Here is a 17,837-nt window from a genome sequence, read left to right as displayed (position 1 = left end):
CCCAGAAGCCTGTCGTAAACTCTTTGTCTTCGACCCCCTACCGTTGCTCGAGCGCCTCTTCTCGCTTGCTAGGAGGGCGGCCTTTCCGTCGTTCTTGCTTAAGCTGTTCGATTTCTTCATCGCTACGGTGGATGTATCTGTCGACATGACATTATTAGCCGCCTGTCAATCGAGATGCGAAAAGAGGATTCGGGTATTCACTTCTTTATTAACTCCGCAATATCGGCGTCTGACATTGGCGACGAAGCGTCCTCGATACATTCCTGAAACCAGGAGACTCTGTTCACTGCAATAGGTCAGCTTGGGGAAAGGCTGTTCGCAACCCGCACATGGTCTCCTTGGGTATAATAACAACGGATGGAAATCTGAACTTGTGCGGGCAACTCACCATATAACTGTCTCCCCTTCGATATGGTGGAGGCGATGCGGGCAAGCCTATCCTCCCGGGCACCAGCCCGGCGCAGCCGCTTCGCGTCTCTGCTGTTCTCGTGGAGAGCTTCGAGTTTTCCACCCCGCTTCTTGGTGATATGCTTCTGAATCTTGTGAAGGTTCTTCGCCATTTTGAATGCGCCTCTGCTGTGCCAGCTAGCTTCCCTACAGAGCGGGGCAGAGGTGCTGGAGATCCCTTGCTCGAATGTTGGACTGGATGAGGGGATCTTTTTACTCCGCGGATTTCGAACCAGCAGAATCGGCGGGCGGTGAGAGCGGGAAGCAGCGCCCGACGCGGGGAGCCAATGGCCGGGCCGTTCTCCAGGTGATCGAGGCTTCGCGTCTGGCGCGTCAGTGATGCCCTGGACATTCCCCAGGCACCGTGCAATGTAGTGTTATTCACGTCGCCTGGGTCCTGGTCCTCTTTTTGTCATCCCTTTCTCCCCTTGTCCCTAGGGACCGGGATCATATTATTTACTGCTCTTAAAGCTTCGAATCGGGACAGCTGGCCAGCGGTGCAGCACCCCCGTGAATGCTCCTTCTTTGCATGTAAACAAGACGGCGGCCACCTTGTCGCCTGAGGGCGCCCGCCATGGGTATTCAAGGTACGGTGCATTGAATGATACTACGGCATGAGTTAATCTAGTCTACAGGTCTTCATGGCCTTCTCAAGTCGATCCAGAAGCCAAGCCACTTGAAAAAGTTAAGCGGTCAGACGCTGGGAGTGGACGCATATGGATGGCTGCACCGTGGTACAGTCTCCTGTGCCATTGACCTGGCTCTGGATAAGCCCACAACAAAGTATGGCCACTCGTCTGCTTCCGTCAAATACAATCTGCTAATGCCGTCACAGGCATATCGAGTTCGCATTGAACCGTGTGCGCATGCTCATCTACTTCGGCGTGACGCCATATTTGGTCTTTGATGGCGACAATTTACCCAGTAAATCTGGGACCGAATCCGACAGACAGAAAAGACGTGATGAGTCCAAGAAGCTGGGTCTGGAGCTGTACCGTAAAGGACGAATGGCGGAAGCTCAGCAGGAATTGCAAAAGGCTATCGATGTGACGCCGTACATGGCTCGCCAACTGATTGAAGAACTAAAAAATATGAAGATCCAATATGTGGTGGCGCCGTACGAGGCAGATGCTCAATTGGCATACCTTGAACGACAAGGCATTATCAATGGCATCATCTCTGAAGATTCGGATTTGTTGGTATTCGGCGCGAAACGTCTTATATCCAAATTGGACCAACACGGTGACTGCATCGAAATTAACAGGAGCGACTTCACTGCCTGTCGCGATATCAGCCTGATCGGATGGACAGACGCTGATTTCCGACGCATGTGTATTCTCAGCGGTTGCGACTATCTCCCCAGTATTCCAAAAATGGGACTGAAGACCGCTTACCGAAACATCCGGAGATACAAGAACGTGGAAAAGGTCCTGCGAATGCTTCAATTTGAAGGGAAATACAACGTGCCAGCCGACTATCTGGACAATTTCAAGCAAGCGGAGCTCACATTTCTCTACCAACGAGTCTTCTGCCCCAAGGAAGGGAAGCTGGTTACCCTTACGCCGCTAGACGACGGCGTCAAGGTAGAAGAGATGCCATTCATTGGTGCTGATATTGATCCAGAGATAGCAGTCGGGGTCGCATGCGGAGATCTGGATCCAATGACGAAGGAGCCTATCAACTTAAAGCCATCGACGGCAGGAAGGCTCACCACCGGCATTACCCGGAGACAGACTCTGTCCTCAACTGCCGACTTGAAGCCCAACAAGCCTATCAGCTCGTTCTTCACTCCCAAACGGGTTCCGTTAGCAGAACTTGATCCGAACAGTCTCACTCCTTCTCCAAGCCAACAGCGTCTCCTTGAACGCCATGCCAACAATTCATGGGAGACAAGTCCGGCACCCTCGCAGCCTAGTGTGACCAGGTCTTCTTCCCTTCGACTATCGCTGCCGGCCGGGAGTCCAATGGTCAGGAGTGTAGAAAGAGAATCGTTTCTTGCTCGAGCAGCTAGGATCTCAACTTTTCAATCCGCGAAGCGCCAAAGACTGTGCTCTGACGCAGACGAGGAGTCCTTGCCAGATCTCAAAGAACGCCGCAGTCGCTTTTTTACATCTACGGATGAGCAAAGTCCGAGCGGACAGAAAATAACGAGGACCAAGAAAGCGCGCAAGTCCGACTTTGGAGTATTCTCGGATGACGTCGCCGAAGAAATTATGTCACAGCTTCCGGATGTCGTTGCGCCTACTGACTCTGCGAAGGAGAGCGCCTCAGTTGCACCGGGCACAAATGGTTCTGGAGACAGTTCCTTGCCAACAACGTCGCCAGACCCTACGAACCCCTCAGAAGCACGGGAGGAAACCGGACAGGATACCCAGGCCACCGTCTCCACCGAACCCAGCGACGACTCTAACGCAACTCAGGACAGCACGCAACAGACCACGCCTACCACATTTGTGAATGCTGATTCAGACCCGGAGCTGTTCAACCGGGTTTTGGAGTTCCATGTGCAGAAGCAGAACTCTGCCCTTCTTTCCAAGCACACATTTAAGGGCAATACAAATTCGACGAGCTCTGCGCACAAGGGCGTTAGTGCGAATAAACCCACCATGAGGCAAGGTCCAGGGTTGAAGCCGTCCAGTTCCTCTCCGGGACTGTCCCGGGCTGTCACCCAGCTCAAAGGCCAAAGGCTGACGCCTCTGCAGCGGCTCGGGCAGAACGCATTGACCAAGTCGAGGTCCATGGACCGGCTCGGGGCAAGGACGCCGGTCACGGGGCCGAGAGATTCGGGATATGAATCAGACTTTGGAGCAGGCAGGCCACCGGTTACTACTCGTGCGCCGAACCATCGGGGGAGCGAAGACCTGCTTGTCCCGAACAGCGATGACGAAGACGGTGATTCCCGTGACAACCCCAGGCCGAACCAGCCGTCATTGGACCTGAAACGGTTCTCCTTCACACCGAAATAGGTATGTATAAGCTTTTGACTAAGGTATTAGCATTGAGCATTGAATAGGCGTTGGGAGTGGGATTGGTTTAATAGAAAACGATTATTCATATGTTTGCGGATATCTGTTTGCTGTATTCCGTACCGTGTTTGGCAGACCCGGAAGGAGGAAGCGGTAGACGTTATCAGATATATATGGATGATAGATGGAGCCGTACTATTCTTTGCGTGCCATGTGCCATCTATGTTCTGCTGTACCGTACCTGCGTCGGACGTTGGTATACTGGCGCGGGCCCGGTCTCCGCGCGGCGGGCCTATGCCACGGGCGATAAAAGCGCGAGGCTGGAGATCGTGGAGAAGCGCCGGCCCACCGCGAGATCCTGCCCCGTCCCGCTAGCCCTGATAGGCAGGTCGCTAGCCCGATCCTGCCTAGCGCGGCCCAGTTGTGCCGGGCGGTGAGCTGGCGGTTACCATGGAAAGTCCGATAAACAAAGCCCGTTGGCCCAGCCTCCCGGAGACCGTGATACTCCAGCCACCTGGAATATCATGCTTGACACCGACCTCGTGAATTAATTGCTTTCGTCGCCTTACAAGCAGGAAACGGGCGCTGAAGCGAGCGCTCGTTTAGCCGTGTGTGCCTGACGTGGCCGCTACGAATTGGCTGAGCTCCATCTTCCCTCCCTCCCTCCTCCCTTTCCTCTTTTCTTCCTCATTCCTACTACCCGGCTCCCGCTTGCAGATTTCCCTGCCATATCGAGATTGAAGGAATACTGTTGTTTCTGACACGATCTTTACTCATACAGGCTTTGGCTTCGTTATCCAACCCGCGAAGTATTCTTTTGCCGTCAGTCATTGCGGGATCTCCGGGGGGACGTTCGGCCTTTATATCTACCGCTCCTCCATTCCAGCCGACATTCCACACCAGCATACACACGAACTTTTCATTCCTCTTTCTCTCCTCTCCTCTCAGACTGGCCCCTTAGCTCGAACCTTCTGGGAGGCGCATTCCTCATCGAACCTCTCCCGCAGTCCCAGTGGCGCATCTCCTTACTGTACTGGGTGGGCACACGGTCGACACAGGGCTCCTTCTCGGAGGACCGAGAAGTGAGATTACCTAGTACGACGGGGCAGAAGTCAGAGCGCAGTACTCTCCACTGGATGGTGGGTATATATCGCCCAAGATGGCTACGCTAAGATTCGCTACAGGATGGACTAGTATGTATCTCTGTTCCCTGATCGAGCTCACGGATGTGGCTCAGCCTGGATGCCATGGAGCATGTGCTGACAGTACCTCTCTCCAGGGTTCATACCTATGGTGGGCTACCACCATGTCCTCATGATCTTCATCGCCATTGCCATAATTCTACTCTGTATGTTTCTCGGCCCTTCTGTTGCCCGTTGTTAGATAAGTAGTCTTGCTGACTTGTCTTGTTGCAGCCCTTCTATTAGCTGGCTGTTCATCTTCATCTCCTCAAATACCCACCATATTCCTCATCTCCCTCTACTATGAGAGGTATGCGCCGAACTTCGACACCTCACAGGTGGACCCGGGCGTCACGACAGCAATAGCCAACATTGTAGGTGGGGCGGAGCTTGAGGTCCGTGTGGGCTACTTTGGCATCTGCATCCAGCCAGATGGGGGATCGTTCATTTGCAATTCGAATGCTACGGCGCTAGCGGAGATTGTCACTGTCGACCAGGATCCGTTGAATCTGATCTGGGTCGCATCGACATTCAAGGATGCGGTTGTCTTTCCATATCTGATGTGAGTGTTTCTAACCCTCTAACACGCAGACTGGCAATTAATGCTAACTTTGCTTTTCTAGAATTGTCGCTCTGGTCCTCGCCTTTTTCTGCTTCATCTTGCTTGCTACCTTCCCTGGATGGCACGAAGAAGTAGATGCTAGTGGCTCGGAGCGAGAAGTGAAGCCATTCCCGTCGCGGCCAGTGTCCCAGGCAGCCCTGGCGCTCATCTTCATTTCCTCGGTCTTTGTTCTCGTATCTGTGTTGTGGCAGCACACTGCGTCGGTGGCAGCCAGTACGATCGCACAAGATATGGGAAATGGGAGCGTCAAGAGCGGGGTGGGCAGTTCGGCTATGATTCTGGGATGGTTTGGCTTCGGATTCCTGGTCATAGTCACGATCGGACTGCTGGTCATGATCCTCAGCATCAGTCTCCTGAGACAGCTAACCGACGATGAATGATTATGACAGTATAGGAAACGATCAGATGGTTTATATGTTGAACGACATAATTTCATGGTATGGTATCAGTGATGGGAACATGATTTGGATGCGTTAGACGCGACGGAGGCACGAGTCGCATGAATTTATGCATATTTATGCATGGGAAATGGATCTCTCCGAAATGTTTTGGCCGTCGACTCGATCTGGTTTCAAAATGGCTGCAACCCATTCACTCTTTCAGTCCCACATTCAGGTCGAGAAACGCGCTTTGATTGTGGCTATGTCTGACGTTTGTACTAATTTCTATTCTCTACCGTTGGTAGTTTGACCCTTTTTTTGCTTCATACCCCATTATCCCCCGTTTTGTGTTCATTATGGAAGTGGAATTGTGATTTGGTTGTCTTTTGATTGGTCATTTCTTGGGGCGCGACCCTGTCATTTGGGAGGAATTGAAGGGAAAAGGAGACAGTTGGGAACTGCGGGCATGTACATAGTTAGAAATATTGAGAATAATCGAGATGCGAGTACATTACTGTGAGATTCTGATCCGCTGCGTTCTTTAAGAAGTAATGCGCTGGTTAGTAGCGGAGTCCTACTGAGTCTGGGCGCCTGTCAGGCAAGGCGTCAGTTTACTCTGTGTCAGAAAAGGGAAATGATCTCAGGGTCCAGAACAGATCGGTCTATGCTGATCTGTGGAGTGGACTTTCGATCTAGATCTAGTTATCTTAAATACTCTTGGTAAGCTGTTCAAAATCCTGCTGCGGGTCCTCCAGGCAAGAGAGACAGTCAACAGAGTAGCAATGATGTAGCCACGTGGTCCGAGGTATGAGACTTGCTTTCAACTTGGGATATTTGGCTCTGATATAACTTGAAAGCCATATGGTACGTAAATAGTGTCGAAATGGCTGTTTCGTCCCCAAACACCGATAGTATCTGGACCAGACATAGAAGCACCTGATACAGGTAGATAGTAGATCTGTCATCTATTAGTAACCTGTTACTTAGCAAACTCAAGGTGCGGAGCTGTGACTAGTCTTTGCCGACGCTTGCCAAGGCCAAGACTATTTATTGCATTGCGTAGGAGGGTCCATTTCCATCGTGGTCCAAACAGCAGAAAAACAATAGCTGTTTGGGTATCAGCAGTGGCATCTGCGGGGTCCTTATCCTCTTCATCCTTCTACCAGCACAAGCACACTGATGAGCTGATTGTTAGCCGTCCCCAGACCGTACTCCGGAATATCACTACTCCATACCTACTTTTCTTTCCCCATGTCCCTCATCCGACGATCCACCGCAAGCTCTCCACGGGGCGGAGAGCTGTGCTTTGTGGGGCCGACCTGGACGGTGCATCTCCCGCTCTCCCCGGTCTCCTCTCCAAGCACAGCCAGCACGACTCCATCTCGCTCGGCACGTAACTGCCGGCCAACGGTCTGCTTGTCCGTCAGATTTAAGCGGCCCTGTCTGGGGTCTTTGCTAATGCTGTGTAATGCGGCTGGTTTCCTTGGCCGGCTTCCAACGGTTCTTAAGAGCTGTCTTCCCACTGAACTGGCATCTGGCTAACTTCCAGGCTGAGATACATCTATATCATTCTCCTTCACCTGATTAAAATATTATATACCTACGTTAGGTTCTTGGTTACTATCATTCCTGCTGGGCATTTCTTGTGCCTGGATTCCTGTTCTGATTTCTCCAGCGGATGAGAGTTTATGCTCACACCGTTCATATACATCTCCGCTTGAACTGACCGTGCTGGACACTGTACTCTCCTCAGGACGAACACTCACGGGACGATTAACGTCAAGATTCTGAACAAAAGATGGCCACCCAATCCAACAGCCAGCAGAAGCCTGACACCAACGGTGCTAAGCTGGAGGACCTCACAGCTGACAACCTCACCCAGCATGTGATCAACATCAGCTCCAACATCAACAATGAGCGCGTCAAGTTCATCTTCTCCAAACTCATTCAGCATGCGCATGATTTCATACGGGAGACCGACATCCAGAGGGACGAGTGGGAGGCGTCGTGGCAGTTTTTGACGGAGGTGAGCATAGTACATCTCCCTCTGGATTTCTGTTTGATATGTATATACCGTTTAGTGCTATATATGGAAATGTTAAAACCCATTTCGCATCCAGGTCGGCAAAGCCAGCCACCCCGACCGCCAGGAGATGATCCTCCTCTCCGACGTCCTCGGCATCTCCGCCCTCGTCGACATCATCAACTCGCGCCAAACCCCGGGAAGCACCGAGTCTTCCGTCCTGGGGCCCTTCCACAACGAAGCCCACTTATTCGAGAACGGTGACTCTATCTCCTCCAACGGCGCAGGCGAGACCATGCTCATCCGCGGCACGGTCCGCGATCTGCGCGGGAACCCCGTCAAGGCAGCGCTGCTCGATATCTGGGAGACGAATGGGAACGGGAAGTACGATATGCAGGATCCGGAGAAGGATGGGCCGGATTGTCGGGGCAAGTTCTACTCGGGTGAAGATGGAAGCTTCTACATCAATGGTGTGAGGCCGGTGGATTACCCGGTGCCGTATGATGGACCCGTGGGTGTTTTGCTGGATCTGCTGAATCGCCAGGCGTATCGGCCGGCTCATATCGTAAGTATCTACTCTCCTGAATCCCTTTCGTTTCTTTCTAATTTCGTGTTTTCCCCACATCGTCCCTTACCATTCTGGACACCAAAACTAATTCACATTTCCAGCACTTCGTCATCGCCCACCCTTCCTACGAGCCGCTCACAACGGCCCTCTACGACCGTGAGAGCCCCCGCCTGGTTCTGGACCCCGTCTTCGGCGCCAAGACCAGCCTGACCGAGGACATCGTCTGGAGTGAGGACCTGGAGATGGCCAAGAAGCACAACACCAAGCCGTTCGTGCGGAAAGTGGATGGGCAGGACCGGACGGGGTTCTGGCTCCTGGAGCACGACTTTATTCTGGCTGATAGGCAGGCGGTGAAGCAGCGGAAGACGCATGATTAAGTACATACTTCAGCTTAGGTACCTAATATGATGGATGTATCCAACGGGAAGCCTCGTTTCGTTTCGTTTCCTTTTCTTTCCATTTTAGGCTCTACTCGGATCAACGCTCAGTGACGTATGGCCACTGATCCTTCACTGATCACGCTGGTCTCAAGCTGAGAACTATGCCATCACTGAGTACTAGTGTTAGTTGAAGTAATAGTTGATAAAGGGGCAGGTTCCTTTTAATCTACCTAGGCTAGGTAGTCCACCCGGTTCATATCATGCGCTGCCCCAGTACTGTTCCTTCCCCATTTGGCAAGGATTACGGCAGACGAATACCCGAGGGGAATAAAGAAAGAAAAAGTAGGAGATCATCGAACCGCCTACTACAGCTGACCTCAATTGTACCGTCTAGCTAGCTGTCTTGACTCCAAATCTCTGCCCGAGAACAACAAACTGCGCCACAGTCATTGCAGCTCTAAAGGCAAGAGGATCCTTGTCCACAAATGCCTTATCAATCAAGCCCTCCGTTTTGCTCCAGTCTACAAACCCCAGCTGCGCGATGTTCTCCCTCGTCACCAACCTCCTCAACACCTTGCACAGCGGTCCGTTCTCAGGGAGCCGGACGGGTCCCAGATACGAGTGTTTTGTCCTCCTATAAATTTCCTCCGTGATGAATGGCTTCACAGCTTCCTTAAGGATGTATTTCTCGTGGAAGGTCTTTGTGACTGGGTCGTACTTCACCTTGAGACTGGGCGGTAGGCCATTTGCATACTCCGTAAGGTGGTGGTCCAGGAACGGCGTCCGACTCTCGACATGATGTACCATGTCAACGTTATCACCCAGGTATCGGAGAAGGAGGGTGAAGAAGCCCGTCTTTGTCCAGATGTATTCGGCAGTGTGGAGGGGGTGCCATCTGTTTGCCATCCGCTCGTGAACACGGCCATCGAAACTCTCTGCGACGGCCGTTTCGGGATTGCTGTCGGGGTAGCGATCGTCCGTCCAGGGGGCGAAGTAGAGCGGGGAAAGGGTGGTAAGGTTCGTGACGATGCCGCTGTGGTTGAGCATGCGTGTCGTCGGTGCTGGTACTACAGTGCCAGTAAGGCTTCCTCGTCCCCAGTACATGACCCTATCCAGCTTCGTGCGTGCGGCTCTACAGGCTTCTTCGCGATCTGATTCAGATAATATCGATACAGGCCAGGAGTAATCGGACTCAAGGAGAACATCAGCCTGGAAAAGGTGGTATCCTCCAAAATGTTCGTCTGATCCCTCCCCTGTTGCAGGCACAGTTTATCAGCACAATTATTTTCTGTTTAAAATTCGGATGAACAATGGTAGGGGAGACAGACCGGTGATGACAACTTTCAACCCTTTCGAATGAACCATTTCGGACATTGCCAACTTGCCCATTCCATCGACATCGGGGAAGGGCGCTTCACTATGCCATATAGTATCCTCGAATCTGGAGGCTAGGGCCTCCTCGTCCATATGCACCGGGTTAAACTCCACGCCCAACCATTCTGCCGTGCGCCGTGCGATATCTTCCAACCTGCAAGTTAGTCACTGGGTCATATGTAGTTGAGGACGGCCTCAAAACAAACCGGATTCATCAGCGCCGCTATCTTTATCGAATTGGACAGTGAAACATTTCATCCGCGACAAGTCCCGACTCGCATCATTCCCCAGCTTTGCCCCCTCTTCCTTGATCAGATGAGCGACCATACCGGCAACAGCCGACGAGTCTAGTCCGCCGCTTAGGTAGATCCCTATCGGTACGTCTGCACGGAGTCGGAGCCGCACGGCTTCGAGCAGGCGTTCCCGAAGTCCGACAATCATCTCTTCTTCGGAGCGTGTCTCCAGAGCCCGCTACATACAGGTACATACAAGGTCAGTGATGCATGACACACGAGACTGACAGGCTCCGGACAAGTTTCTCCTGACTGACCTTGTCGGGGTAATCAAGATCCCAGTACAGTTTTTGTTCAACATCGCCGAAATGCTTACTTATCAAGTAGTGGCCAGGCATGATCTAGGATCTGGTAAGTAAAACATGGCTATGTGGAAAGGCATTTGGTCGTCGCAGTGCTTACCTTACGGACGCCCTTGAAAAACGTCCGTGAATCGCATCTCCATCCATTATCTCGGAGAGTCTGAACGCACCACTCTGGCTGCCACCCGAATGCCAAAAATGACTTCATCTCCGTCGCAACCAGAAGTCGGCCATCGACGACCGTATAATAGAGTGACTTGATCCCATATCGATCCCGGGCGGCAAAGAACAGTTGACGTTTCGCGTCCCAAAGAACCAGAGCAAACTCGCCCCGCAAATGGGACAGAAATGACACCCCATAGTGCTGGTACAGCGCGAGAACGATCTCGCAGTCGCTGTTGCCTTTGACTTCGTACCCCTGGTTCAGCAGTTCGGACCGGTAGCGCTCGTGGTCGTAGAGCTCTCCGTTCACGATCACGTGGACGTCATTCTTGACATCGTGAAATGGCTGGTTGCCATCGGCACTGAGATCGATTATCGAAAGTCGGACGTGGCCAAGACCTTGATTCTCCAGGTTAGTCTACTCTGGAGCAGATTTGACCATACTAGAATGATAGGTACATGTAGCACCTTACCCACGCGGTGGTCAGGGCTGATCCATTGACCACGAGCATCTGGACCACGGTGCTTGACGAATTCCAAGCTCTCGTCGATTGCTTTTTCGAGAGACCGGTCGCTAGTACTCTCTGGCGTATCTGGCCGCTTAAAGCTCAGAATGGCTGTAAGTCCGCACATGCTTTTCAAGAAGCTTTTGTGTTTAAATTTTTGGAATATTGTATTCACCTAGTGAGGGGAACTAAGGGGGCTTTAATGACAGATAGTATTAACATTTATATAATAGTTATACATAAAACAAATGATCAACTGTCTATGGACGATTCAGGCCCCCTACCGTTCCCTGTGCCAATAGGCACAATGCCCCATCGATATACTCTCCAGCGGATCGGGATAGGGGGCATTTCTTAAAGGCAGTTTTTAAAAGGATTCTTAGAAGCCAATCAATTAGATCCTGTGGTGGCGGTGGTGAAGAGCATGATCATCTGTCTAGGTAAGTATGTACGCAGATAGTCCACCATAGATGTAGATTAGGTAGGTAGTCGTGGCCTGTGGCAAGTTCTGGAATTAAGGGATCGTATTACGGCAGGACTAGTAACCGAGGACTTAAAGCTTCTTGAGGACGATCGCCAACCAGCTCATACGGGAATGGGATGCCTTAAATGCATGTACCTCGTAAAAGCTAGGGATCAGATCTCGGGCGGCCCGTGCCAGCTTGCTGCATGGCTTTGCTGGCATACCTGTAAGATTCTTCCGGAGCACAATGGGACTGTATATGAGGTACCAACTATGTATGCCTGCAGCAGTACCTACTGCTGATACTATATACACCAGGGATACACAGATCGCAGTAGATGGATTTGTAGATCTTATGGGTGGAACTGCTACCAAGTAAGTTAGGTATCTGAATGTGTGGAAACAATGCAGAACTAAGTATATGATATAAAACTCCAAGCCCAAACATGGACAACCATGAGTTCTACTCACTGATATTAATTTCGTTTTTTCCACACGCGCACACAGTACTTCGTATTTCGTACCCCCCTCCATGATGTGGAGTGATCGAGTTAATTCCTCACCTGCCCCACGATGCCCACCTTCGTTCCCCGGGCTCAACCTCCTTAGTCTCCAGTAGTAAGTAGCTAGGGGGGCCTGACGGAGTGTGCCATTCTAATCTAAAATGCTGTAATTGTTGCAGTGGGTACACTTTTGCATTTTTTATTCATGTTCTGATTATTCTGCTATGATGGTAGAATCTTGCTGTCTGCAGGAACTCTGAGATGCAGTTGGTTATAATTAGTTGTGCAGAATTACTACCATTCTCTCTCTTTAGAGATTTTCTTGGGCTATTCAGATCGTACTATAATTATAATAATCTCTTTGGACTGCACTTGTAGAGATCTCTTTACTACATATTCTTTATGCATTCCTTTAGGCTTTTAAGATTATTCTATTATGTTAACGTAGGCAGTACCTGTTATCAGTGTAGGCAAAAATATCTACAAGGCAGCACAGGTAACTCCGCCACCATAGGGATCTTGTAATTAAGTATAGAAGACATAGGGATAAAGCTATCCCCACGGATAAACTTATCTGCTTGTTCTTGACAAATTTATAAGCAATGTGAGTACTCGTCAATTAATATTATGTCCCCAAGTTGTAACGAAATGCTTGACTCCCGTAGCTTGCTGACTCGGAAGAGCACTTACACTGCTTTAGTGTATCTTTCGTCACCCCCTCCCCCTATCCATGTCACCTACATTGTCGCTTTTTCTAGAACTTATTGCGATCTGGGCTGGCTTTGCCTAGGGTCTGTGGCCTTATCATGGTGTCTGGATTACCCTGCAATAGCTTCCAAATCACATGGGTATAGAATAGCAATCAGCAGGGGAGGGGTGACGAAAGACACGGTAGAGCAGTGTATCGCTCAGATTTTGTCGCAGTAGACACAAACTCTTAAGACTTCAAATTGGGTTTGTAGTTGAGGGGTTATATGATCCATGTGCCTTCTCAGGCAGCACGCTAATTTATGGATTTTTGGAAGAAGCTGCTTCATGACTATTATATGAAAGGACGGCTTTGCCAGGCTTTGTTCTTGAGATGTCACGGCCTCACGACACCCTGAAGAGACGTTCACCAATGAGTTCGATTGGTGTTGCCGCCCTGCCCCTCGTCCTTTCCCGCCGCACGTTGCGTCGAAGGTTGTCTCCTTTACAAATCTTCTGTGTATGAGGATTCATGGATGTTGGGGTCAAGATGGATCCACTCACCGCGATCAGTCTAGCCACCAGCATCGTACAGTTCGTTGACTTGGGCACCAAACTCATCCATGGCGCACGAGAGATCTATAGTTCTGCCTACTGCGCGCCCGAGGAGAACGAGGGTCAGGAGACCGTCGTGAGCGAGATGAGGAGCCTCTCTTCGAAACTGCTTCCTCCGAGCCATTTCCAGGGGAGCAAAGACGAGAGGGCTCTGTGTCGCCTTGCGGCCGAATGCAACACTATATCAGACCAGATTCTCGCCCTGCTGGAAAAAGTGCAAGCTCAAAGGCACCACCAGGTCTAAGCGCCAAACCACTTGGGCTGCTCTGAGGAATATGTTGTACGAAAGAGAGAAGTTGGAACTGACGAGAACTGGAGAGCTGTCGCGGCCAACTTGAGTTGCAATTGAACTTTCCAATGGGGTCTGTTCCACCGTCTCACCCTCCGTCACTGGGGTAGAATAGTAACAGAGGTTTTATTTTACAGATCGGAAACAAAAGCTAGACTGGACACTCTGGCTAAATCTGCGGAAGAGGATGCCACCAAATTTGGTGCTTCAGACCCAGGCAGAGCAACTTCGCCAAGGGGTCAAGGTTACTTCTATTGGCTCCCAAGCTCGGGAGCAACTCCGGGAACTCTTGAACCTTTCGGAGGAAACTTGCTGGACGATCAGGCAAAAGCGCATCTTAAACAGTCTAGCGTTTCGCGACATGCATGGAAGGTTCGAAGCCGTCGATACTGCTCATTGTAAGACTTTTGAATGGATTTTCAAAGATAGTCGACAAGCGTGTTCGTTCGGCTCGAGAATCATTCATACACTGGTTGTCCTCCGGAACAGGTATCTTTCACGTTTCTGGGAAACTGGGATCGGGGAAATCAACGTTGATGAAATTTCTGTTCGACGATCCTCGAACTCAGGCTGAACTACAAAAGTGGGCAGGTAAATTGCACACCACGAGCTTAGTTCACTGATCTATGCGTACTGGCTGCATCTGTCAGTCTCTTCTTATCAAATTCGCTAACATCTTCCATTAAGGCGACAGGAAGCTCGTGTTGGCGAATTTTTTCTTCTGGAAACCTGGCAGCGTGTTGTAAAGGTCTCTCAACGGACTTTTCCGGTCTCTCCTCCATGACACGCTGAAATCATGCCCTGAACTTATAGCCGAAGTATTGCCGGCCCAATGGGATCAACTGAAATTGATTCCCTGGCAGGAGTAAACGGAGCTTCATCTCAGAAACGATGAGGTCCGGAGAGCATTTGCTCGACTTAGCCAACACCAGACTTTGTATAAGGAGCACCGTTTCTGTTTCTTCATCGACGGTTTAGATGAATATGAAGAGACTCGTCAGGAGGAGCTGCTGTGCAGTTGCACTACGGCGGCGCCGGAAGACGTGAAGATCTGTGTGTCCAGCAGAGAGTATAACGTCTTCCTAAATGCTTTCTCCAAGGAAAGGAGAATTCGTCTTCACGATCTCACCAGAGCAGATATGGAACGTTATGTTCGAGACAAATTGGAAGATATGGGTGACAAAGCCACTAGAGACCGCTTGGTGAGAACAATCACCGATAAAGCCGATGGGATCTTCCTTTGGGTGCCTTGGTGGTAAGGTCACTTCGACAACGGTTTGAAGATGGTTTTGAGCTCTCTGCCTTGAAAAAAGAAGTCGACATAACTTCCTGACGAGTCGGAGGACCTCTTCGAATATACCATCGAGTCTGTCGGCAAGTCAGCCTGCAAGAAAGCTTGTCAAATATTTGCCATGACTCTCATGTTGAGGCCTCATGACGTCGGCCTGTCGCTATTCTCTTATTCTTTTCTGGAAGACTACGAAAATGACCCAGAGCTTTCTATGAAAGCATCCTTCTCAGACTTTGGCATTGACGATGCTACTAAGAACAGTCCATTAGACCTTGCACACAAAAGACTCAACGGCTGTTGTAGAGGCCTGCTTGAACCAAGGAAAGGTTTTTGGCTCGAAGTTTCTTGCATTGAATTTACCCATCGCTCCGTCAGTGAATTCCTCCAAAAAGAAGAAATCCAAAGCAAGATGTATTCTCATCTCGGGAGACTTCAACATTGAAGATGCCATTTCTCAATTGTTCCTTGCGGATCTGCGGTCCACAAAAGACAGTATCAACACAGGGCTCTGGAGTCATATCATTAAGATTATCATTGACATGCGAAACCGGAGCAAGATTGATCAAGCGCCATTTTCCTTTCGGGAGCGTCTTCATTCCGCAGTGCTTCACTAAACCCTTTTCCACAACTTCATCCGAGATGAATGATCTACGATATAGAAACTTCTCGTTACCGTTTCCAGAGATACCTTGATTTTGGCGCGTCTCCCCTTCATGTTTCGGCCTTCCTTGGGGAACATGAATATGTCTCTTGGAAAATCGAGCATGATCCAACCATTATCGACAGTAATCGCAAAGTCGCCCTCCTCTTCTACTTCATCGAATTAGGTGCATTTCGTAAAGGCAACTCTAAACTCCTAGAGTTTCTGGAGTTACTCCTGAGGCGAGGCCTATCCCCCCAGGCTATTGTACACAATAACAGTATAAATAACATAGAAACAATAGACACGGAAATGAGTTTCTGGCAGAACTTCATTCTCTTCGCCATATTGTGGACTAAATTTAAAAAATATGGTACTGGGTTTCAGAAGAAGCTCGGCGAAACGATCGAGAGATTTTTTAGAATATGGTGCTGACCCGCACTTGTGGATTTTAATTTATGACGTATCTCAGGCCTCAAAAGTCGAAACTGCTGGCTCTTGTGACGCATCTATCAGATCCAGTTGGGATAAGGAGTATACTGTCCTGCCGCAGATACGGCTCGAGCCGATTCTGCATGCACGCACGAAGGAGTTGAATCCGGATGGGGTGGTTAATGGGGCTCAGGTTGTGGGTATTGAGGAGGGGGAGGATTCGGTCCGGGTGAGGGTTCGGTATCGATCTTCTCCTGATACCAATAATAGCAACAGCAACCACGGAGATTACGATGGTAGTGGTAGTGGTGGGAGAATTGAAACCATCTCAGCACAGTACGTGGTCGGCGCAGATGGAGGCCGCATGGTCGCTGAAACCCTGGGCATCCCTCTCTCCGGGGATAGAGACATCGGCGATATGGTCTCAGCGCACATCTGTGCCCCGATCAGCCTGCACCATCCGGACCCGCGGGTCTTCATTACCGGGTTCATAGACCCGTCCCGGGGAGGGAGTATCGGGACGTGGTATCACTACCATGTCGGGCCGTATAACCCCATAAACCCGGGGACGGAGGAGTCGATGTTTGCGTGTGCCCGCAACCCGGACGATCCACACAAGTTCGGGGAGGAGGATATTGCAACGGATTCGGGAGACGTTGAAGATTCCCGGGTTGCAGATCGAGTTGTTGAGTGTCATTGGTACGTGAATGCCGTTGTGGCAGAAGGGTTTCGGAGTCGAGGTGGCAGCGGGAGAGTGTTTCTCGCGGGAGACGCAGCACATCGGATACCGCCGTGGGGAGCGCTGGGTTTGAATACATGGTTGCAGGATGTGCAGAATCTGGTGTGGAAGCTTGCCATGGCTGTGAAGGCTGGAAGTACACCGGAGAAACAAAAGCAGTACGACGCCCTGCTGGACACATACGAAGAGGAACGTCGACCCATCGCGCTGCGAGTGACCCACGCCAGTCTGAGCAACCTTCGCAATCGTGCCCTTGTCATGGACCGCGCGCTGAGGATATACCCCGACGCCCCGCCGGAGAACATCAAGTTTCTCGCTGCGTTTCTCGACAAGACGGAACCCAAGGGGAACCAGCTGCGGGGAAGGCAATCCTGGATACCGAGTTCCATGCTCCAGGCGCAGAGATCGGCTGGTTCTATCCCAGTCTTGATGTGGGATGGGGAGGGAGCGCGGAGTCGTCATGATGGCCAGTTGAAAGAGGACGGTGGGCTCGACATCACTGCGTATCATCCGTCGACTCTGCCTGGGCATCATCTGCCTCACCTGTGGCTTCAGAAAGGGGAAAGACGAGTGTCAACCCGCGACCTGCTGATGAAGGATAAATGTGTGCTGTTTGCTGCGACGGAAGAGCCCTGGAGGAAGCTGAGCAGCCATCTTGTCCACGTCGAAATCATCAACAGTGAGAAGGGAAACTGGGGGGATGTAGATGGGAAATGGAATGAGCTATACGATGTCAGCAGCAACGGTGCTGTGCTTGTCCGTCCCGATGGTATTGTCATTTGGAGATCAAAAGAGCAAATTGCCCCTTTGAGAAGAGCTCTTGAACAGTTTCGATACCCTAGTCAGGCGGCTTCTGAAGTTGCCTTGAGCAACGAGAACCGACCGTTCCAGTATTGAGAAGACTTACGATATCCAAGAAAGAATGACCAAAAACGCATGACCAAGTGTCTGTATGAACCCTCTTGACCTTTATC

General features: G+C 50.8%; 9 protein-coding genes across 9 annotated transcripts; 6 read left to right on the top strand and 3 right to left on the bottom strand.

Annotated features, from left to right (window-relative positions):
- Positions 1 to 37: 37 nt before the first annotated feature.
- Positions 38 to 560, bottom strand: VTN00DRAFT_1917 (uncharacterized protein; the record flags this gene model as incomplete). The annotated part of the gene is made up of 3 exons (XM_069428077.1): positions 38 to 137; positions 235 to 286; positions 389 to 560. 3 exons carry the CDS (start codon positions 558 to 560, stop codon positions 38 to 40), a joined length of 324 nt encoding a protein of 107 aa, XP_069292619.1.
- A 461-nt stretch (positions 561 to 1,021) lies between these two features.
- On the top strand, positions 1,022 to 3,413 carry VTN00DRAFT_1916 (uncharacterized protein; the record flags this gene model as incomplete). The annotated part of the gene is made up of 3 exons (XM_069428076.1): positions 1,022 to 1,034; positions 1,083 to 1,230; positions 1,283 to 3,413. The coding sequence occupies 3 exons, from the start codon at positions 1,022 to 1,024 to the stop codon at positions 3,411 to 3,413; spliced, it is 2,292 nt and encodes a 763-aa protein (XP_069292618.1).
- A 173-nt stretch (positions 3,414 to 3,586) lies between these two features.
- VTN00DRAFT_1915 (uncharacterized protein) lies at positions 3,587 to 4,499 on the top strand (the record flags this gene model as incomplete). The annotated part of the gene is made up of 2 exons (XM_069428075.1): positions 3,587 to 3,833; positions 4,195 to 4,499. 2 exons carry the CDS (start codon positions 3,587 to 3,589, stop codon positions 4,497 to 4,499), a joined length of 552 nt encoding a protein of 183 aa, XP_069292617.1.
- Positions 4,500 to 4,572: 73 nt separating this feature from the next.
- On the top strand, positions 4,573 to 5,596 carry VTN00DRAFT_1914 (uncharacterized protein; the record flags this gene model as incomplete). Its single annotated transcript, XM_069428074.1, has 4 exons — positions 4,573 to 4,606; positions 4,693 to 4,761; positions 4,829 to 5,156; positions 5,218 to 5,596. The coding sequence occupies 4 exons, from the start codon at positions 4,573 to 4,575 to the stop codon at positions 5,594 to 5,596; spliced, it is 810 nt and encodes a 269-aa protein (XP_069292616.1).
- A 52-nt stretch (positions 5,597 to 5,648) lies between these two features.
- VTN00DRAFT_1913 (uncharacterized protein) lies at positions 5,649 to 5,951 on the bottom strand (the record flags this gene model as incomplete). Its single annotated transcript, XM_069428073.1, has 2 exons — positions 5,649 to 5,796; positions 5,893 to 5,951. The coding sequence occupies 2 exons, from the start codon at positions 5,949 to 5,951 to the stop codon at positions 5,649 to 5,651; spliced, it is 207 nt and encodes a 68-aa protein (XP_069292615.1).
- A 1,443-nt stretch (positions 5,952 to 7,394) lies between these two features.
- On the top strand, positions 7,395 to 8,564 carry VTN00DRAFT_1912 (uncharacterized protein; the record flags this gene model as incomplete). The annotated part of the gene is made up of 3 exons (XM_069428072.1): positions 7,395 to 7,622; positions 7,717 to 8,184; positions 8,289 to 8,564. 3 exons carry the CDS (start codon positions 7,395 to 7,397, stop codon positions 8,562 to 8,564), a joined length of 972 nt encoding a protein of 323 aa, XP_069292614.1.
- A 393-nt stretch (positions 8,565 to 8,957) lies between these two features.
- Positions 8,958 to 11,331, bottom strand: VTN00DRAFT_1911 (uncharacterized protein; the record flags this gene model as incomplete). Its single annotated transcript, XM_069428071.1, has 6 exons — positions 8,958 to 9,820; positions 9,896 to 10,087; positions 10,148 to 10,412; positions 10,492 to 10,575; positions 10,637 to 11,097; positions 11,172 to 11,331. The coding sequence occupies 6 exons, from the start codon at positions 11,329 to 11,331 to the stop codon at positions 8,958 to 8,960; spliced, it is 2,025 nt and encodes a 674-aa protein (XP_069292613.1).
- A 2,076-nt stretch (positions 11,332 to 13,407) lies between these two features.
- VTN00DRAFT_1910 (uncharacterized protein) lies at positions 13,408 to 13,716 on the top strand (the record flags this gene model as incomplete). Its single annotated transcript, XM_069428070.1, has 1 exon — positions 13,408 to 13,716. One exon carries the CDS (start codon positions 13,408 to 13,410, stop codon positions 13,714 to 13,716), a length of 309 nt encoding a protein of 102 aa, XP_069292612.1.
- A 2,346-nt stretch (positions 13,717 to 16,062) lies between these two features.
- VTN00DRAFT_1909 (uncharacterized protein) lies at positions 16,063 to 17,760 on the top strand (the record flags this gene model as incomplete). The annotated part of the gene is made up of 1 exon (XM_069428068.1): positions 16,063 to 17,760. One exon carries the CDS (start codon positions 16,063 to 16,065, stop codon positions 17,758 to 17,760), a length of 1,698 nt encoding a protein of 565 aa, XP_069292611.1.
- Positions 17,761 to 17,837: the final 77 nt, after the last annotated feature.

The sequence above is a fragment of the Thermoascus crustaceus genome (genome assembly GCF_041956765.1).
Source record: "Thermoascus crustaceus strain CBS 181.67 unplaced genomic scaffold VTN00scaffold_1, whole genome shotgun sequence".
NCBI lineage: Eukaryota > Fungi > Ascomycota > Eurotiomycetes > Eurotiales > Thermoascaceae > Thermoascus > Thermoascus crustaceus.
Note: the sequence above shows the minus strand (reverse complement) of the source record. Positions and strands in the feature narration are given on the sequence as shown.